The 19,810-nt window shown below is 39.9% G+C and overlaps 1 protein-coding gene across 1 annotated transcript in view; it reads right to left on the bottom strand.

Annotated features, from left to right (window-relative positions):
• igsf9bb (immunoglobulin superfamily, member 9Bb) overlaps nucleotides 1-19,810 on the bottom strand; it is a 146,264-nt gene that overhangs the window by 43,330 nt on the left and 83,124 nt on the right. Inside the window, 3 exon segments of the mRNA XM_013274190.3 lie at nucleotides 2,389-2,473; nucleotides 8,335-8,561; nucleotides 10,363-10,538. Coding sequence (XP_013129644.1) covers nucleotides 2,389-2,473; nucleotides 8,335-8,561; nucleotides 10,363-10,538 — 488 coding nt within the window.

The raw sequence follows: 19,810 nt of genomic DNA, 5'->3' as shown, positions 1-19,810 counted from the left end.
AAATTCAATTACCTTACCAAGGTTTTCCTTTGTGTTTTTTTCTAAAAGGTCCAAAGTTGAATTGCTTAATGTCTGCTGAACAGGGTACAGGGTCCAAAAAATGTATAAATAAATTTTGTTAGTATGAAATGAGTGATTAATATTTACACAGTAATCAGTAATGTGCAATTGGTTTACATTAGTGCTCCTTACATTTCCGAAGTTGCCTAAATTATTTCTGAGTGGGAAGTAGATGAGTAACTCCACCACATATGTTGTTATCCCTTGTGTGTTTTTTGTAACCAAAAACTGTAATTCTATAAATGTTTCATGTGTTCAGAGCCAGAGGACGGACGAAGATCAAATGCAGAGTTTGAAAAGACATGAAATGTTAATAAATGCGAAAACCTCAGGCAGTAAGTAAAAGTTTAACAGTGAGTTCATGAAATGTGGACAAGAACACTAGTTTATATTTATTACTAATATTGAAGAATGCTACGCGCCAGAATTAAGTTGAAGAAGAAAGAAAGGAGAAACGGTTACAAATCTTCAAACTCTACAGTATAAGACCCATGCTCAGGTAAAGAAGCTGGTTGCTGCTGTCTCTCACACAAAGTGCCTTACACAGACATTCATTTCACTGGCCAGCAGGGGGCAACTCCTCTGGTTGCAAAAATAAGCTCGCTAGTTTCCTTTCAAGTCCAGCTTGATGGTCATTTCACAAATTATAAACTATTAGAGTAAAGAAGAGGGCAAAGCAGGGTTTCTTCTAACAATGTTTCTCAGTTAGATCCACTTGCTGGTGACATTCAGTTGCACACGATGGGTAACGAATGAGTCAAACCAAAGTAGTTATATCCACCTTTTATAAATGGAGGCTCCACCTAGCAGACCAACAAGACCTGTAGGAGTCTGTTGAAGTCCCAGATACCAATGTGAGTCAATCCATTAGCCCTCTATGTTAAAGTTTTACATTTTGCTGCATTATAAAGTGTACAGAGCTGCGTTCCCCCTTCACAGTTACTGTACAGCAGATTAATTTTCTTTATAATTCATCTCTCTGGATACTGGTAAGGCTTAAGTTTAAGGATGTGGCGCTTTGATTAACACGTGTGCCGACAGAGGTAGTTGTAGCTGATAGCTGGCCTAGGCCTCAACACTGCTAATTTGGATAACAAGACCCCTCTACAATGCTTGTGTTGCTGGTGCTTGTTGGATGATTTTAATTGAATTACCTGACAAATCACATGTCCTGCTGTATAATAGAGTCCATCTAAGAAGCTTGTGCTTCTGTTTGTGTGAGCAAAAACTCTGTTATAATAATACTAATTAATATTTAACTGTAATTAAAATGATGGCATTACTATAATTAAAACCCAGCCAATGCAACAAAGAGGACAATGTTTCTGCTGTGCAGCTATGATCTCTGGTTGTGGATTTACAAACTTCTACAACTGTCCTCAGTTATTATTGAAAGAGTTGTTTTGGTTATCTCTCAGTGAAACCAGGAGGTACAATGGGTCAGCTTCTGTTATGAACTTGTGAGAGTAGTTTATGTGCTACAGTGAACTATGATTAGCAAAATACAAAGTATTGTTAACGCAGGAACACCCAATCAGTGAATCACTGTTCAACTAGTCAAATCACCTTTGTCATGTTTGAAAGGACAGAGTATCCACATCACGCTGGACAAAACTTAAGGAAATGAATTCCATATCAACAGAGAAATGAGCAGAAGCATTTGATCATCGTACAGCGTGGTTCCCAGTTTTGCCAGAGGGGGGAAGCAGAGTACTTCCAAAAACAAGGAGATCACTGTGAAAATCTTGTCTATAAATGTTACCAGCAGCTGTTCCTGCTAAACGGAGTGTACTCAGTGACCTCTGTAGAGGAGTGCCATCATATATGAATAGTTTAATTTCAGACCCCAAACACAGTTTTTTTTTCTTCTTTTTTTTACAGCCAAAAAAGGCTGGCTTTTTAAAATCACGAAGCCACCCAGTGGAGTACAATCAGTGGAGAAGCAGACAGGAAGATGATGTCATCCTCCTCAGGATGCTACAAAGGAGTGTCCATGTTAAAGCGAGCTTAAAATGAATAGTGCTGAGTTGGTAAAATGTAAAGTCGGTGTTGCTGAGTGTGCAATACATCTACCACCACTCTTCAGCTCAGAGATGTTAGGCTAGCCCGAGGTTAAATATGCAGTTTGCAGCTAGTAGTTGGGTTGCAACTCACTGAGCAGCTTTATCTATCATTCTTCTTCACTAAGCTTCTGAGTCATTATTCTTCTATACATACTGGATAATGCAGGGTTCCCACACATAATAGCTGTATATACATATTCACATCTCATCTGTCAGTCATGGCCACAAATGAAATTCTAACATTTTAAATGATCTAATGCCTCACCTGTGCTGGACACTCCAACTATGTTACTAGGCTCGCTGATCATGTCATCCATGATGGCCATGACGCGGAACTCATACCACGCCTCCTGAGACAAGAAAGAGATTATATTATCAGAAATGTTCAGTAAGCCCGAACCTGTAAAATTCCACTGGCATAGACCACCAAGACCACCAAGCTACAATACTCCAAGGCTTTGGAAACTTTGGAAATAGAACTCAGATGAACAAAACTCCAATATACGAGCATATTGTCATTATTTATTTAACAAAATCCATCTTTAGCAGGATACTGGAAGTAATTGTTTTCCGTATGATTTCATCAGAGGAATTTTGACCTACTCTTCTTTAACATTTCTTCATTTGTACTGGACATTGCATTCAATTCATCCATCCATCCATTATCCATTATCTTCCTGGCTGTTTTGCCACGCAGGAGCATCAGCTCTACTCCGAGATCCCTCTGGATGTCGGAGCTGCTTACCCAAATTTCTAAGCCTGAGCCTGGTCACGCTACAGAAGAAACTCAAACTTTCAGTCATTTACCCAGACTTCATGACCATTAAGTTATATAACCAATGTGAGAGCTGTGTCTGGATCCGTGTCACAAATTCAAGCACATTTTCATTGGGTGTTGGATTCTTTCAGGGTTCCCCCTCGTCTCCAATCCTGTTCTTGATTCATGGACAGGATCCCAAGATAGCCTCGGTGAGGAGGCTGTCCGCTTTGAGATCTCTGCTTTTTGCAGATGATGTAGTTCTGTTGGCTTCATCAGATTCATTCAGATTTTCTGTTTTCAAATTTAAAATTGACTAAGATTAAGACTTGAGACTACAAGTGGGGCCTATTATTTAAAAGTATCAGGCAACAAATCAGAAGAGTGTCTATTAGATCTCATCCCTTCAAGACTGTTCCAAGAAGTCTTACCATTAATCAATGATTCAATCCTAAATATGATCAGTCTATCTCTATTAATCGTCTAGGTACCACAGGCCTTTAAGGTGGGAGTAGTTAAATCATTACTTTAAAGTCATCACTTGACCCAGCTATCTTAGCTTATTATAGGCCAGCGTTTGTTTGGGTAAATGAACTGGTTGTCATATAGCACTTTTTAATTCTGCCTGTGTACTCAAAGCACTTTATACAACTTGCGCCATTCACCTATTCATGTAATTAGTTTTTTCTATACGTTAGTGCTTTCTATGTAAGATTCACAGATAACAAGTACAGAGAAGCCAGATAACAAACACCAGACAGAAAGACCTGAATGACCCCTAATTTTCTGCTTCTAAATTCAGTTGAAAGTGAGGTTAATGTACTCAGTCCTAAAAAGTTTTTAGAAACATGATGTCTAACCACCGTGAGAAATTGTGGAGTTGGAGTGGAGTTGTTTACCTTAACCAGGATATGTTCTTCAATGTGCATATTGAACAAATATGTGGGACTGCGTTGTTTGCAATGCTTGCTGCATTTGCACAATATCTCTAAAATTAGAAACATCCTGTCTCAAAGTAACACAGAAAAACTAGTTACTGTTTTTATTACTTCTAAGGTGGACTATTGTAATTCCTTATTATCAGGATGTCCTAAAAACCTCTTGCAAAGCCTTCAGTTGATCCAAAATACAGCAGCAAGAGTCCTGAAAGGGACTAGAAAGAGAGAGCATATTTCTCCTAAAAATTTGTTTATTGGCTCCCTGTTAAATTCAGAATCTAATTTAAAATCTTCTCACATTCAAGGTCAAGAATAATCAGGTCCAAACTTTTTTTTTAAAGACCTTAAAGTATCTTACAGTGCCACTGAGAGCACTTTGCTCTCAGACTACTGGCTTACTTATTAGGGTATTTAAAAGTAGAATTGGAGGCTGAGCTTTCAGCTTTCAGGCCCCTCTTCTGTGGAACCAGCTGCCAGTTTGGATTCGGGAGACACGGACCATTCTCTACTGTCAAGGTTAGGCTTAAAACTTTCCTTAGGGCTGAACCAGGTGTTTATACACCACTTTGCATTTAATCATTAGTTATTATTAAACTCTGGCTCTCTTCCACAGCATGTCTTTTATCCTGTCTTCCTCCCCTCACCTTGCATCAGATTGCTACCTCTCCCCTGAGCCTGTTAGGATGAACAGCGGGCAACAGTAGGAATGAAAAACTCTCCTTTAACAGGAAGAAGCCCCCGGCAGAACCAGGCTCAGGGAGCTATCTGTTGTAACTAGTTGGGGGTGAGGGGAGGACGACAGGACAAACTGAGGATATTAAATTTAGAACTTTGACTTTCTTTGGTCATCTTTCACCATTCTGTGGCAGAAAGGCTTATGTACTGAGGAACATCTCTCATTTTAAACTAAAGACTTTTACTTTAATCTCATCATTTTCTATCAGCTTTCTGGTTTGTTCACATGATCTTCAGTAAACTGCACCTATGCTTTTTTTTATTAATTTCTCCTTGCCATACACATCACTGTTGTTCAGAGTACTCCTGAAACTGTACGCATGAACATTAAAATTTGCTCTCAGTGAGATCCGAAGCTGCTTCCCATGTAACCTGGGTTCCTCTGTGACTTTGTAGTCTTTTATGGGCTACTGGAGCATTGGTGAACTACTGCTGAATAGTGGTTCCTTAACCTATATTTTGTGCTCAGAATAATTGCTGTAAGCAATTGGCAACGGAGAGAAAAGAATGAAGTTAAAGGAACAGAATATTTTCTTCTGAATCAGCATTATCAGAACATATGACTTTTAATTTGTTGTAGGAAACCATATCCACCAACTTGAAGAAGTACCTAATGCATGCTACAAAGAACCTTCTTTCAACCCTTCTTTTTGTCCTCTTGCTATTCTCAAGAAGTCACACAGGGATTTAAAAAAAACTCTTCCTTAGATATAAGAGGCATAAGGTTTCACATCATATTTCACACCAACTAAAATGTACATGATATTCATCAAATACTCACCTGAATCATATTCAGATTTCTCATTGTTTTTCATGTTTCAGGACTATAGACAGCATGCAATATTTTCCCAAAATTGCTGATGTTAGTAAAATTAGTGAAACACAAAAAGTGTGAAAACATAACAGCTCTCTAACCATGAAAGTGGAATAAATGTAGGCTACCAGTCAGAATTCAGTGTTGCTACAATATATAAATATATCTAGATAAGTTTCAGATATCAACAAATTATAATATCAGACAATCAGTCTGGATTTTTGAGATGCTGACAATGCTTTCGCATGACCTCAGCAGACTATTCATGTGGCTGAATTAAAACACTTTCCAAAGACGAGTGTGTCAAAGACAGAAAGAGGAAGCCACAAAGGGGGCAAACAGCTTTTCTATGAAACACACGTTGACCCATGTGACTTTTCTGAGCAGGTTAGACATTTGATTTTGTAATGAACTGAAACTTTTATTCTCTGACTGAAAAATTCTGCTGAATCTGTGCTGCAAAACCGATGTTTTCATTTTTATTTTCAGAAGCTGCTGATGTGTCTGCAGATTATTTGCGTATCTCATGAATTCTACTACTCTACGCCTAATTTGCACCGCTCCTGGTAGATGGTGTTAGCCACTGGTTTAGAAGGCCAAGTACTTTTGGTGTATAAAAAAGCAAAGAAAAACACTAAATTGTGACCGTAACATGAGACGGTCTACTGATTTTTTTTAAAAACCTTTTTAAAGATCAGTTACAACATTACACCAGCCCATCCAATCATGTGCACAGACGCACTGCACAGTGTTTATTAACCATTTACAAAGTTTCATCAAGATCAGCTGCAGTGGTCTAACAGCCGTCTAGTTAATTATTTACAAGCCAGTTATTAGCACATAAATATGCAGTGCACTGAGTTGTCAGCTCACTTGTGAGAACAGATTGAGGATTTAGTTGTGGTGCAGCAAATGTCCACTTTAAAACATACACACATATGTGAGGAACCAAACAGAGCTCCCATTCTGGTCCCATGACCTAAAAAATGCAGTGAATTTCCAACAGAAAAGTTACACAAGCTAGGTGTGATGTGTGCATCTGTGAGACTGAGAGCTGGAGAGAAGAGTATGTGTGGGTGTTTGCTGTGCAATGGAAGTAGAGATAAAAGCATCTGCATGGAGCTGGAAGTGGTGGTTAGATTAAAGAAAGACGTTTGAAAGTGTCGTGGCAGGAGTATTAGCAGACAGGCGGAAGAGTTGAAATGCTGCGAAAAAAGCAACATGCCAGAGCTCATACATCAACAGTGATATACCATTTGTTATAATATCTCTAGGAAATGTACTGTGTTCTATTAAAAAAGCACAATTTAATAAATTATAATGACACAGTGTATTACATTGCTGTTAATTTCATGCACGCATGACCCTTACATACCCACATACATAGAAGCATGTGTGTGCGTGTGTGTGTGTGTCTGTGTGTGTGTGTGTGTGTGTGTGTGTGTGTGCCAGATGAACTAAGGAAAAAGACAATTTACGTTTACCTCACAGTAAAACTTGCAGAGACAGATAGCGAGCCAAGTCAGCTGTGCATACCTGTGTTGTTACTATGACAACCAAGCTGGCTGTAACAGCACTATGACAGGGGATCTTCAGAAGCCACCCTGGCAACCTAAGCCTATAGCAACCTAACTAAAGGATGGGTCAGGATTACTTGATCCAGTCCTCACTATAAGCTTTGTCAAAGAGGAAAGTGTGAAGCCGAGTCTGAGAAGGCTGCTGTCTCACCACCCTGTTGCTGGACATTGTGGAAAAACATTCTATTACAGTTATTTTGTTTTATTGGATTCAATGTGTTTCTCAGCTCTGTCAAGCTTAAAGTTCCCTTTTTACTCCTCCATGATGATATAAGGTACTTAAAATAATTAACATAGGTATAAATAATAAACATAAATCTTAGTTCTGACCAGACAAAAGCTTCTATGATACCTGAATCATAGAAGAACAAAAGCAAAATGGAAAACTAAATAACAGATATTAATATAAAATAATCATAATTTAGGTGTTTCAATTATTTTATTTTTAACATAGTTTGAGTTGACTATAAATAAATAAATATATATATTTATTTATAGTAAACATTTCTGATGTTTTAACCGGTACTAGTTGCTCCACATGGTTTACAAAGCATCTTATTTACTTTAACATCGAACGTGAAATGTCTCCACATGTCTACTCTTCTCTTCCTCTCAAGCGTTAATGTTTTGTTTGTTTTTTATGTGAAACAGGGAGCATGGGAGCCAGCAGATCAAACCTTACTGTACAAGGAGACTAAGTCTGATTGGATCACTTGCAAGCTCGTTCCACCTTCCTCCACAATTAATTACTTGTGATTGGATCTCGTCTCTTCAAAATATTTTCATCTTGTTTTTATTTGTCGATGAAAGTGTCAGTGCCTTTCATCATCATTTTTGTCCTTGTGAATTTGTTTTTATTTAGTTATTGTCTTGTTTTTGTCAGCAAAACTATGATGAAGATTACTAGTCAATGAAATTGATCAATAGGAGCTGGTTTCCTCAAAAGAGGACATTGATATCTCAAGGCTATACATCCCATTTTGCTTTTGGAAACACTTAAAATCCCAAGCTGTACCATGAGGTCTTTGAGATATGCTGGAGAATATTTCTTTCTTGTTGATGTTGGTGAATAACTGCTATGCTATAAAACAAAGCTTTAGCCTCCTAAGACCCGAACTCTTTCATGGCATGCATTTTTAATTTCTCTTCGCAATTGTGACTTTATAGTGTTCTATAGAACACTATAAAGTCACAATTGAGTAATGATGTACAAAACTCTTTATTTGGTGTCTGAACACAGCAGCATTTTTCCTGAGTACAAAAACAAAATGAGAAAGAACAATTGAGCCATCTGAAAGAGCAAAATTTAGTATTGTGGTCTAGACAGCCCAAAATGTGATGTCTGGTTTTAAAACTGTAACAAACTTCCATTTTGTATTCAGGCTTTTACCTGGATGAGATCTCGGGCAACCAACTCTGTCTCCCCTGCAGGAATGCTGTCGTCCAAGACCTCCCATCGCTCCCCCAGGCGAAACTCCATGACATAATGCTGGATAGGTGCTGTGTGATTGGCAGGCGGAATCCAGGTGAGCAGGACTCCCTGCTGCGTGCGATTGGCTGTGAGGCACCGTGGTGGGGTAAGCAGCACCAATGGTTCAGGGGTACTTGTAGGAAATACTGGAAGAGCATTTTAGAGTTGAAAATGTCTGTTAAAGATTCAGTTATCTTGAGCAAGTAGCAAGTGTCTATCGGCATGATAAAGTGAATCAGCTCCCCTCTACACACTGACACTATCACACATTTAAACCCAACTGTGATTATAGATGTAATAATAATGGTGATGCATTATATCAAAGCCACCACATACATCACATTTATAAGCATTTTATTCTGGAAGCGACTTGAATTTATGAAGTGGTTAATCGTAAACAAGAAAGAACTAAACTAGACTGGTAGTTATACAACACTTTTCTATTCAATTGTCTATTTATCTATACCTACTTTAACCACTCACACTCCAACGGATGACCTGGGGGTAGTACGGTTCAGTATACTGCTCAAGGATACTTTGAAACCTGGACTGCAGGAGCCGGGGATCAATTCACTTTCAATTGGAAGACCTACTTGGCGACCTACTACCTGATCTACAGCTGCACTAATAACGGCTCACTCTGTTCATTTAACAAAACTTTTAAAGACACAAAACTAGCACGTTAGCAAACATCTGATTGTGGAACATTTGGCAAATCTAACAGACTATTCCTTTTTCATAGACTGTAATCTTTGAAATTTTGTGTTTATTATCTCTCTTAATTTGAGTGCCTTGTACACTCATATGGTCAGGTGAAAAATAAAATAAAGACATTACATCCCATCAAATGAATGTTATTTAGAATTGTAGCTTACATATGAAGATGTAACCAGCATTTGTAAACATTCTGACCAAACACTTTTTTCGTAACAATTTTCACATCCATGCTTTCATTCACTAACTTCGGTGGTAAAATTGTGAATAGTTAACTAAAGATGTTTCCAATATATCTATTAGTTCTACTCTTTCCAAAGACGCCACAATAAATGTGTGACCATATCTGACTGAGTGTTTGAGAAAAGACAGAAGAAGCAGCCCCTGGGCTCAAAGCAGCTCTTTGCTTCTCCTTTTTCGCTGACACAGATGGTGGTGCAGCGTGGATACATCATCATTTCCAACTTGTTGCTTATCTTTAGGTGATCTTTGGAAGCTTAATTTATACTTAAGCAATGCTCCTCTATTCACTGCTTTAACAAGTGTAAAATGTATCATGACTGAACAGGATTCCACTTTGAGCCTTTATAAAGTAGCTCTTACATTTCTGTTTAAAAAGTAAACATTTCTTAACAAAGGTCAGCAAATGAACCACTGAGCTGGTAATAACTATGTACCTCACTTCATATTAAATTTAACTAACTAGGAAGCAATTCACTTTATTATTCATTGAAACAAAAATATTGTGGGAAATTTAAACTAATTCCTAAATGAGAAAACATTTTTGAACTGACATTTCATGAATAAAGGTGATATGAAAATGCAAAGATATCACTAATCCTTTAGTCTGTGAACGCTCACAGGACCAGCACTCACACAGAGAGTGTTGTTTGGCTTCCCCGGAGCAGTTGTGCGAGTTGTTAACTTGTTAGACTTTATTTACAGCACAGATCCTCCTAAAATGACTTCTCTACTACTGTAGTGTGACGTTTAATTTGAAGAACACTTAAGATGTGCCTTTTTGGGCCTTTTAATTACAAATACTAGAATGCAAATTAAGATCAATATAATTTAAAATAGCCTACTACTTTTCTAACACTTGCATGACATGAAAAACATGTCCGGATGATTTTTGTTAGTTCAGTGTTTTTAGCTGCTCTCTCTACTTGCCTGCCAAAGCTGTTTTATTATTGGATCCTTTCCTTCAGGTTAAGCAGTAGTGGGTGTACTCACCTAGTGTGTTCACAGTGACAACCTCGCTGAAGGGGCCTGTGCCAAGCTTGTTTTGGGCCAGGACGCTAAACTGGTATGTTGTCTCTGGCTCTAAGCCGGGCACCACCATCCAGTCGTGGCCTCCAGGCACAGGTATGGAAAGCCAGTCATACGGACCTAAACGCTCCCTCTTCAGCCTGCACAGGATTCATGATGAGATGCAGGCACACAGACAGGAAAGATGTTGAAGAAATAAATCAGGAGGTGAGAGGAAGACTTTTTTTTATCTTTCGGACAAAAATGGACATTGATTTACAACAATTACAACTATATTCAAGTCTTTTCTCAGCACCAGTTTCATCACACAGTGTAGCACATTACAATGATTTATCATAATGTAATTTATTTGATCTCAAACCTAAATTCAACATTGCATAGGTTAAGTGTATGGATTTGAATTGAAATATTTGTACCACATATTTTATTTCATTGTTCACAACACAGTTTTTACTTGATGGTATTAAGCCCATGCTGAGCTCAGCTTTGCAGTTTGCTGTTTGCCCATGCCATACATTCAGCTGTGCCTCATCAATCAAATCAAGCAGACAACTGTACGCAAACAAAAACAGCAACAACCTTCAGTCTATAGCGCTTCACTAATAAAACTTTACAATCAGCTCTCAGGTACCAAGAAATGAAGTAATTTTCTTTAACACATTATCTACAACCTCGTTTCCAAAAAAAGCTGAAACCCTGTGAGAAATGAAAATAATATCACAGTATACAAATTTATAAATAATTTATATTTAAGTGAATATATATTTTTAAATAAATGATATGTTAAAATACAACAGAAGCAACACATTAAAATCTTGAAATTTGTCTACATTTTGAAAAATATATGCTTATTTTGTATTTGATGACATTTCAAACCGTTAGAATAGGTCCATGTTTAGCACTGTGTAGCATCATCTCTTCTTTTACCAATGGTAAACATTTAAGAACAGAGGAGCATAACTGTTATGATTTTAAAGTCTCATTCTTGCTTGTTGTAGGATTTCAGCTGCTCATTACTGTAATTTAGGGTCTCCTTTTTTGGGTGAAAATAAATACTGCTCCAAAACCTGTATATATCATTCAGCGTTAATGGTGCCAACCAAGTCAACCATGCTATATGAACTAATACATCCCCATAACACTGCAATTGCTGATTATAAACTGTATGGCAGTAAAATCATGGTCTCTATTTTAGCCTTGCAGGACAAGGTCTGCATAATTTCCAGAACTCCCCTGTGGTCATGCAGACCACAAAACAGTTTCTGTCAGTCCACCTTACAGTGCTGTCAAGAAGTATTTGCCCACTTCTTGATTTTGTAGTTTTTATCAATGGGATAATAAAATGGTAAATGGCCTGTATTTGTATAGCGCTTTACTTGGTCCCTTAGGACCCCAAAGCGCTTTACACATTCAGTCATCCACCCATTCACACACACATTCACACACTGGTGATGGCAAGCTGTAAGGGCACATGCATGTAGATGGTTGTAGCTGCCATATAGTGCCTGTCTGGGTAAGGCGAGAGAAAAACAAATAGAAGTCAGAGAAGCCGTGCGCGCGCTCTGGTGTGGATGTGTGGAGCCGAGGAGAGGAGAAGTAGCTGTCTCCCACGTGTTGCCACGGCCAGCCACATTAAGAAAGCCTCACGGTTCGACTGAGCCCAAAAGGGGTATTCGTGGGGTCACTGAAGCAGAAGTCGCAACTGCAGCAAGCTTAGACGGAGTTTCGCTCTGCGTGCGAAGCTTGGCTTGTGTAGCCACGAGCCGCAACTGGTGTTGCTGCAGGCCACCGTCGAGGTAGATAGCGTGGGGACAGGGAGTTGGAGCGAGAGCTAACTCCAGCTGCGCTTTTCTTTAAGACCCTCCACCGTTTCCAGTTGGATTAGGCTGGGTTTGGCCGTTAAGTGAACGTTCGGAGCGAGAGAGTATAGATGGCCGTCTCGCTGGGAGCTGACGAGCCGATAGGAGGACTTTAGCCACGACACTTAATGTTGCCCGTTGCTAGCCTGAGGTTGGATGCACTCCACGGACCCGACGTCGAGGACAAAGTGGATCATCAAGGAATAGGTTACCCTGCCATCTAGACGACGTCCTGGTTGTTCATCCTCCTGGTTACGCTGTATGTGAAAGTGTAGCCTTTTCGTAGCCCAGTGCTTTTTCCACGCACTGTCGCCGAGAGACAAAGGTATGGTTTCTATTTTCCTTGCTTTTGTGAACCTGAGACTGGATTGCTCACTCCGGCTGCTGTAGCTTTGGTCAGCTTAACGGACTGGGACCCTACAGTCAACTCCTGTTCACTACAGTTACACCTTCAAAAAAGACTGTATATAGTGCATGTTGAAAGGACATTTTGTTGGGACTGACTCGCAGGAGCTGGGACTATTACTCTGTGAACATTGTAAATTGTGTTATGTTTGGGATACAGTGTTAATCATTCTAGAGAAGAGAATTTCTTTGTTTAATTTCATAATTTTATTTGTTTTGTGATTTTTGGATCCCCGTCTGTGGCTAGTGTAAACCCAGGGTTTTACAACAGTGGGGTCACAATTGCCTGTTTCATTCATTGAACCTGATTTCTTTTTATTTCTTTTGCATTTTTGTTTCTTGCCATCCATGATTTTCAGGGCCCATCTTAACTGATGGATGGTAAAGTTCAAAGGGCCATCTGAGCAAATTAAAGTTTAACATTGCTTGGAAGAGACCGTTTCTTGTTTTTGTCTAACCCAAGTTGCCTTGGAGTAGGGGCACCCTGGCTATCTGGTCGGGTTACAGAAAATCAGAGGGAAGGTAGACTAGGCTGTGTTTATGTCTGATAGTATAGTATACTCCAGGCAGGCATCGTTTCTCAAGATTTCATCCTGGAGCCCCTCTTCTGTGCCTGTAGCAGCCAGACAGCTAAAATCATTCTGACAGAAGTAAGTACCAGGGTCAGCTGTACTAGGGGGGGGTCACGGACTCAGATCCTACCACCCTTTAGTCGTTCAGGGCAGCCTGTGCGCCTCTTCACCCCTACATAGCGGGGCTAGTAGCCCCTTACAAAGCTACATAATAACAATCATCATCTCAAATGACAAATGTTTGGAGGTGCTTGCTGAAGCTGACGGAAATGACATGAGGGAATGTACAAAGAGGTGGAAAAACCTGAGAGACCTATATTACATATATATATGTTCCCTTAAAAAACAAAGGGTGGGGACCACAAGGCAATTAACACCTAATGCACCAGACATAATTATTATTAATTTGATACTTAATATATATTATTAATAATTATTAGGCAAATGAGTATTTTGTCCACATCATCCTCTTCATGCATGTTGTCTTACTCCAAGCTGTATAGGCTTGAAAGCCTACTACCAATTAAGCATATTAGGTGATGTGCATCTCTGTAATGAGAAGGGGTGTGGTCTAATGACATCAACACCCTATATCAGGTGTGCATAATTATTAGGCAACTTCCTTTCCTTTGGCAAAATGGGTCAAAAGAAGGACTTGACAGGCTCAGAAAAGTCAAAAATAGTGAGATATCTTGCAGAGGGATGCAGCAGTCTTAAAATTGCAAAGCTTCTGAAGCGTGATCATCGAACAATCAAGCGTTTCATTCAAAATAGTCAACAGGGTCGCAAGAAGCGTGTGGAAAAACCAAGGCGCAAAATAACTGCCCATGAACTGAGAAAAGTCAAGCGTGCAGCTGCCAAGATGCCACTTGCCACCAGTTTGGCCATATTTCAGAGCTGCAACATCACTGGAGTGCCCAAAAGCACAAGGTGTGCAATACTCAGAGACATGGCCAAGGTAAGAAAGGCTGAAAGACGACCACCACTGAACAAGACACACAAGCTGAAACGTCAAGACTGGGCCAAGAAATATCTCAAGACTGATTTTTCTAAGGTTTTATGGACTGATGAAATGAGAGTGAGTCTTGATGGGCCAGATGGATGGGCCCGTGGCTGGATTGGTAAAGGGCAGAGAGCTCCAGTCCGACTCAGACGCCAGCAAGGTGGAGGTGGAGTACTGGTTTGGGCAGGTATCATCAAAGATGAGCTTGTGGGGCCTTTTCGGGTTGAGGATGGCGTCAAGCTCAACTCCCAGTCCTACTGCCAGTTTCTGGAAGACACCTTCTTCAAGCAGTGGTACAGGAAGAAGTCTGCATCCTTCAAGAAAAACATGATTTTCATGCAGGACAATGCTCCATCACACGCGTCCAAGTACTCCACAGCGTGGCTGGCAAGAAAGGGTATAAAAGAAGAAAAACTAATGACATGGCCTCCTTGTTCACCTGATCTGAACCCCATTGAGAACCTGTGGTCCATCATCAAATGTGAGATTTACAAGGAGGGAAAACAGTACACCTCTCTGAACAGTGTCTGGGAGGCTGTGGTTGCTGCTGCACGCAATGTTGATGGTGAACAGATCAAAACACTGACAGAATCCATGGATGGCAGGCTTTTGAGTGTCCTTGCAAAGAAAGGTGGCTATATTGGTCGCTGATTTGTTTTTGTTTTGTTTTTGAATGTCAGAAATGTATATTTGTGAATGTGGAGATGTTATATTGGTTTCACTGGTAAAAATAAATAATTGAAATGGGTATATATTTGTTTTTTGTTAAGTTGCCTAATAATTATGCACAGTAATAGTCACCTGCACACACAGATATCCCCCTAAAATAGCTAAAACTAAAAACAAACTAAAAACTACTTCCAAAAACATTCAGCTTTGATATTAATGAGTTTTTTGGGTTCATTGAGAACATGGTTGTTGTTCAATAATAAAATTATTCCTCAAAAATACAACTTGCCTAATAATTCTGCACTCCCTGTATGTTATGCTACAAACCTTTCCTGCAGACGTCTGTATTGGGCCTTACACATTTCAGATCACTGAGCAAATTTTAATATTAGACAAGGATAACCTGAGTAAATACAAAACGCTATTTTAAAATGATTACCTTATTGAGGAGAAATGCTATCGAAACCTACCAGGCCCTAAATTAAAAGTAATTGCCCCCTTAACCTTATAACTGCTTGTGTCTTTCCTTGGTAGCAAGAACTCATCTGGCCGCGGCACATGGCCGCCCCTTCTTGAGCCTGGTTCTGCTGGAGGTTTCTTCCTGTTAAAAGTGAGTTTTTCCTTCCCACTAATGACAAAGCGCTTGTTCATAGGGAGTCATCAGTTTGTTGGGATTTTCTCTGTATTGTTGTAGGGTCTTTACCTTACAATATGAAGTGCCTTAAAGCAACTGTTGTTGTGATTTGGCGATATCTAAATAAAACTGAATTGAATTGAATTGCAATTAAATATTTGTAGTATGTCAAGGCTCACACTCAGATGTGAGACACTGAAGCAAAAGTTTAGCAGATTTATAGCAAACATGGAGCATGTTATTGTCAGAGTGGAATGGGCAGTCTGGCAGGGAGATATTCCACTTAATCCTCTCTCTCTAATTTTACAGATGACTCACTTCCAGATTCTTTCTCTTAAGGTTTCTCGAGACTGAAAGAGTGCACAGAGCAAAGCTGGGTTCGTTCTAAGTCAGCCATTCCAATCAAACACAGTGAACACACAGAAGCCAGACAATGCTACTTCAGTAACTCCAACAATCTAGCATCAATTGAGGAAATTTTGCAGCCTTAAGTAGGGATGGGTACCGGTATCCGGTGCCATTATGGCACTGGTGCTGACATAAACGGTAGTAACCAGACCGAAAAGCAGCGCACATTTCGGTGCTTTATTTCGGTGCTTTTTTTTTTTTCTTGAGATGTCATACACTTTGGATTCTAGCCAATCATTTTACCTTTACAAGAATAGTAGGCGGGCCCAGGTACGTACGTTCTTTTAGAGCAGAGCTACAGACTGAAAATGCCCAAGGCGAAGCGGTCAAAAGTCTGGCTGTACTTCACAGCAAAAGATGCAAACTCAGCAGCCTGCTTCAAGTGCTTTAAGCCCCATGCCCCCGGTACCGCGAGCAAAAAGGAGGAGATCACGTTTAATCGGTTATAACACGGGGTGAGAAATTTAAGTCCAGACATGTGTGGTATCCACAGAAACCTCTGAATCTCAGCTAAAATGTCATATAAACCATTTCAAACCAACCACCAAACGCAACGAAAACAAGCCATGATTAAACGAGCAGTTTTGTAAATGCGCACAAGTCCGCTAAACAAACAAGGCGAACCAGAAATTCTCCAGACTTCATGTAACTGGCTAAAGAAAAGCTGGTTATCTTCCAGAGCTATCACCAATTCCAAACACCAAGTTTCACCACACTCTGACCAAAATTCACTGAATGAGCCGCAAAAGAAGACCACCGGTATCGGATAAAACCTAAACGATACCCATCCCTAGCCTTAAGTATCAGATGGGTTCCACACAGGTGGGTTGATTGGCAACAACTTCCAGGTGTGAAAAACCAGGAGGGTGAGAAAACCCAGAGGAATCCTGCCTCTGAAACAAACAGAGTAAACCCACGCACACACTGAAAGGAGACAGGGAGAGCGAAAAAAAACAAAGGAGAAGAAACAGACAGAAATGGCACTCCGGCACAGGAGCACCAGGGGACCGTGCCAATACCGTCTGTCATGGTTCTAGGTCATTTGACCCAGCTTTTGGGGTTATGGTTTCTTTGTGTTGTAATTTTTTAGTTTTCTATTATTTAGTATTGAGTTTATCTTTGTATTTGCTGCTATGTTTAAATGGTAAATGGCCTGTATTTATATAGCGCTTTAACAGTCCCTAAGGACCCCAAAGCGCTTTACATATCCAGTCATCCACCCATTCACACACACATTCACACACTGGTGATGGCAAGCTACATTGTAGCCACAGCCACCCTGGGGCGCACTGACAGAGGCGAGGCTGCCGAACACTGGCGCCACCGGGCCCTCTGACCACCACCAGTAGGCAACGGGTGAAGTGTCTTGCCCAAGGACACAACGACCGAGACTGTCCAAGCCGGAGCTCGAACCGGCAACCTTCCGATTACAAGGCGAACTCCCAACTCTTGAGCTACGATCGCCCACAGTTATATTTGTTCCATGTTGTCTGGCAGACATGTCTCGTCTCCCCTTCCTGTCTACATGTTTTCCTTCCTGTGTTTTGTTCCATGTCTCCCCTGTCTGTCATGTGTATCCATGTTTCGCTCCCTCTGTCAAGTCCCACTCTATCCCTCGATCCCTCGCTCGTGTTGTCACAGACTATGTCTCACTATGTTTCCTGTTTTATTTTGACAGTCTTGTGTTCCATGTTCAGTGTGTGTAGTTTTGCTTCCCCTGTGGAGTTATGTTCATTTGTGTCAGCTGTGTTTCCCATGTGTTTCCACTTCCCTTGTTACCGTTCTGTGTATTTATGTCTTCTGTCTCCCTTTGTTCATTGTGAAGTCATCGGTTTACCTCCTCACGTCTCCGTGGTTCATGTTTTCAGCATTTTCAGGTTTCATGTTTTAGTTACTCCCAGTCCAGGTTTTGTTAGTTCTTGATCTGTTTATGTTTTATCATGTGTTTCATCTTCCTCAATAATGGCTCGCTTTTTCTTAGATTGCGTGCGTCTGCTTTTGGGTCCACACCACAACACGCCGGCTACTTAGCTGTAACACCGCCTGCTTAATAGGAGCCTCTTAGAGACATACTGTGTTTTTGGAATACTTTTGATGGAACTCCTTGACCAGTGAGGGATCCAAAATGGCAGACCATGGAACCATGGAACGCTACGTGACGGGAGTCAGTCATATGGCCGCTTAGAAGAAAAATCCACATCCAAGGGGATAGAATGAGGCACAGATGATGCCAGTGAATAACAGATGTATTTTTCCATTACTTCGTTTGGCGCATCCATAGAGATGGTTTGTTGGGAGAGGTGATCCAGGAAGGACATCAATTGAACAATCATTTTTTTCCCTTAATAAATGAAATCATATTTAAAAAAATACTTGCGGCAGCCAGTGGTACTCCTCCTCCTAGCCCCCTAGTGGGTGCACATATGGTATCAATTTTAAAGATCCTACTTTTCCTTGTTCTCAAGTTATTGCTTTCATAAGATTTTCAGAAAACTTGACCTGTGAAACCTAACCTTGAGGTCAAAGTCACTGAGATTCGAACTCATTCAAGATTTTTGGTATCAATTTGACGAAAGTGACAAAATCCTAAGTCACTTCTTTCTCAAAGGTCATGGTTTCCTATGAGATTTTATGTAGATCCACTTAAACTGAAACTCCTACATTACTTTGTTTTCGAGTTATGACATTCACAAGCTTGGGTGTCCACGTGACCCGCCACATCAGCCGTTTACAGAAAAACTGCATTTTGTATTTACTCAGGTTATCTTTGCCTAATATTAAAATTAGTTTGATGATCTTAAACACATAGGTATGACAAGGGGAAAGGAGGAAATATCACAGCACTGTAAGTGAGCCCACAAAAAAAATGTTTCATTTCCAGATCTTATTTAAACAACTTCCCTCTTTGTATGGCAGGGTTTAGACTTGCATGAATGAATCACTGTGCTGATGTTTGGATCTATACTAGTATCCCAAAGTGTTTTAAACAATCAGTAAGTGTATCAGCTGTAGTGGAAAGGTTTAAAGGCCCTTTTAAATGACAGCAGAAGTATAGAGGGATCTGATGCTTGTTGTCAGTATGAAGATTAATTAACATTAATTGAAGCAGCTGCCTCCTTGTTTTTATATCTGTGCTGCTCTCTCTCATCACTGTGTTACTAAAGTATGATGGGTTGCGGAAAGCATGTGGGGCTTAATATAGTCGATCCTGATCCTGTGGATGTGAACACGGCATCGTAAATATCAAATGAATTTCACACCAGCAATACTGCTGATGCTTAAGCTAATGATCCCTAATAATCTTTACTTGCATATTGTGTGATCTGTGGCAAGTACAAGTAGTATTCTCGTGTTTAATGTTGTAAACACTGTGCTATATAGAAATCCACACATATGAGGAATCCCTTCAAATTAGAGCTGGTTGTATGGAATATGGAATAAAGCACTTCTTTTTCCTTGGCTGTCTTATTTGTTTTTCAGTGAATATGCTCCCAAACTCGTGTGTAATGACTGGAAAATTGCTTAAGAGGGATTATTCTAAATTGCACTCACCTAATTAGAGACTTCATGTGATATTGACTTTGTCTATAAAAAGCACAGCTGAATGTTACAGTTTTTTTCTTTGAAGTGATTTTACATGTGCCAGCAGAAGAGACTCAAAAGCTGAACACATAATACAGTCTTGCTAAACTGCCAGATAAAGATACTATCTCATCCTCCAGACAATAATATCAAAGACATGGTGCATTACTATAAAAAGACCAGGAGACCTTTCCTGAATTTTGCCTAAATCACTCACTGAATTGCTATATATCTTGAGTAGTTTTTGTGAAACTGGTGAAAAGCTGATAGGTGACTGTTA

This window comes from Oreochromis niloticus, linkage group LG10 (assembly GCF_001858045.2).
Source record: "Oreochromis niloticus isolate F11D_XX linkage group LG10, O_niloticus_UMD_NMBU, whole genome shotgun sequence".
NCBI classification, from domain to species: domain Eukaryota; kingdom Metazoa; phylum Chordata; class Actinopteri; order Cichliformes; family Cichlidae; genus Oreochromis; species Oreochromis niloticus.
Note: the sequence above shows the minus strand (reverse complement) of the source record. Positions and strands in the feature narration are given on the sequence as shown.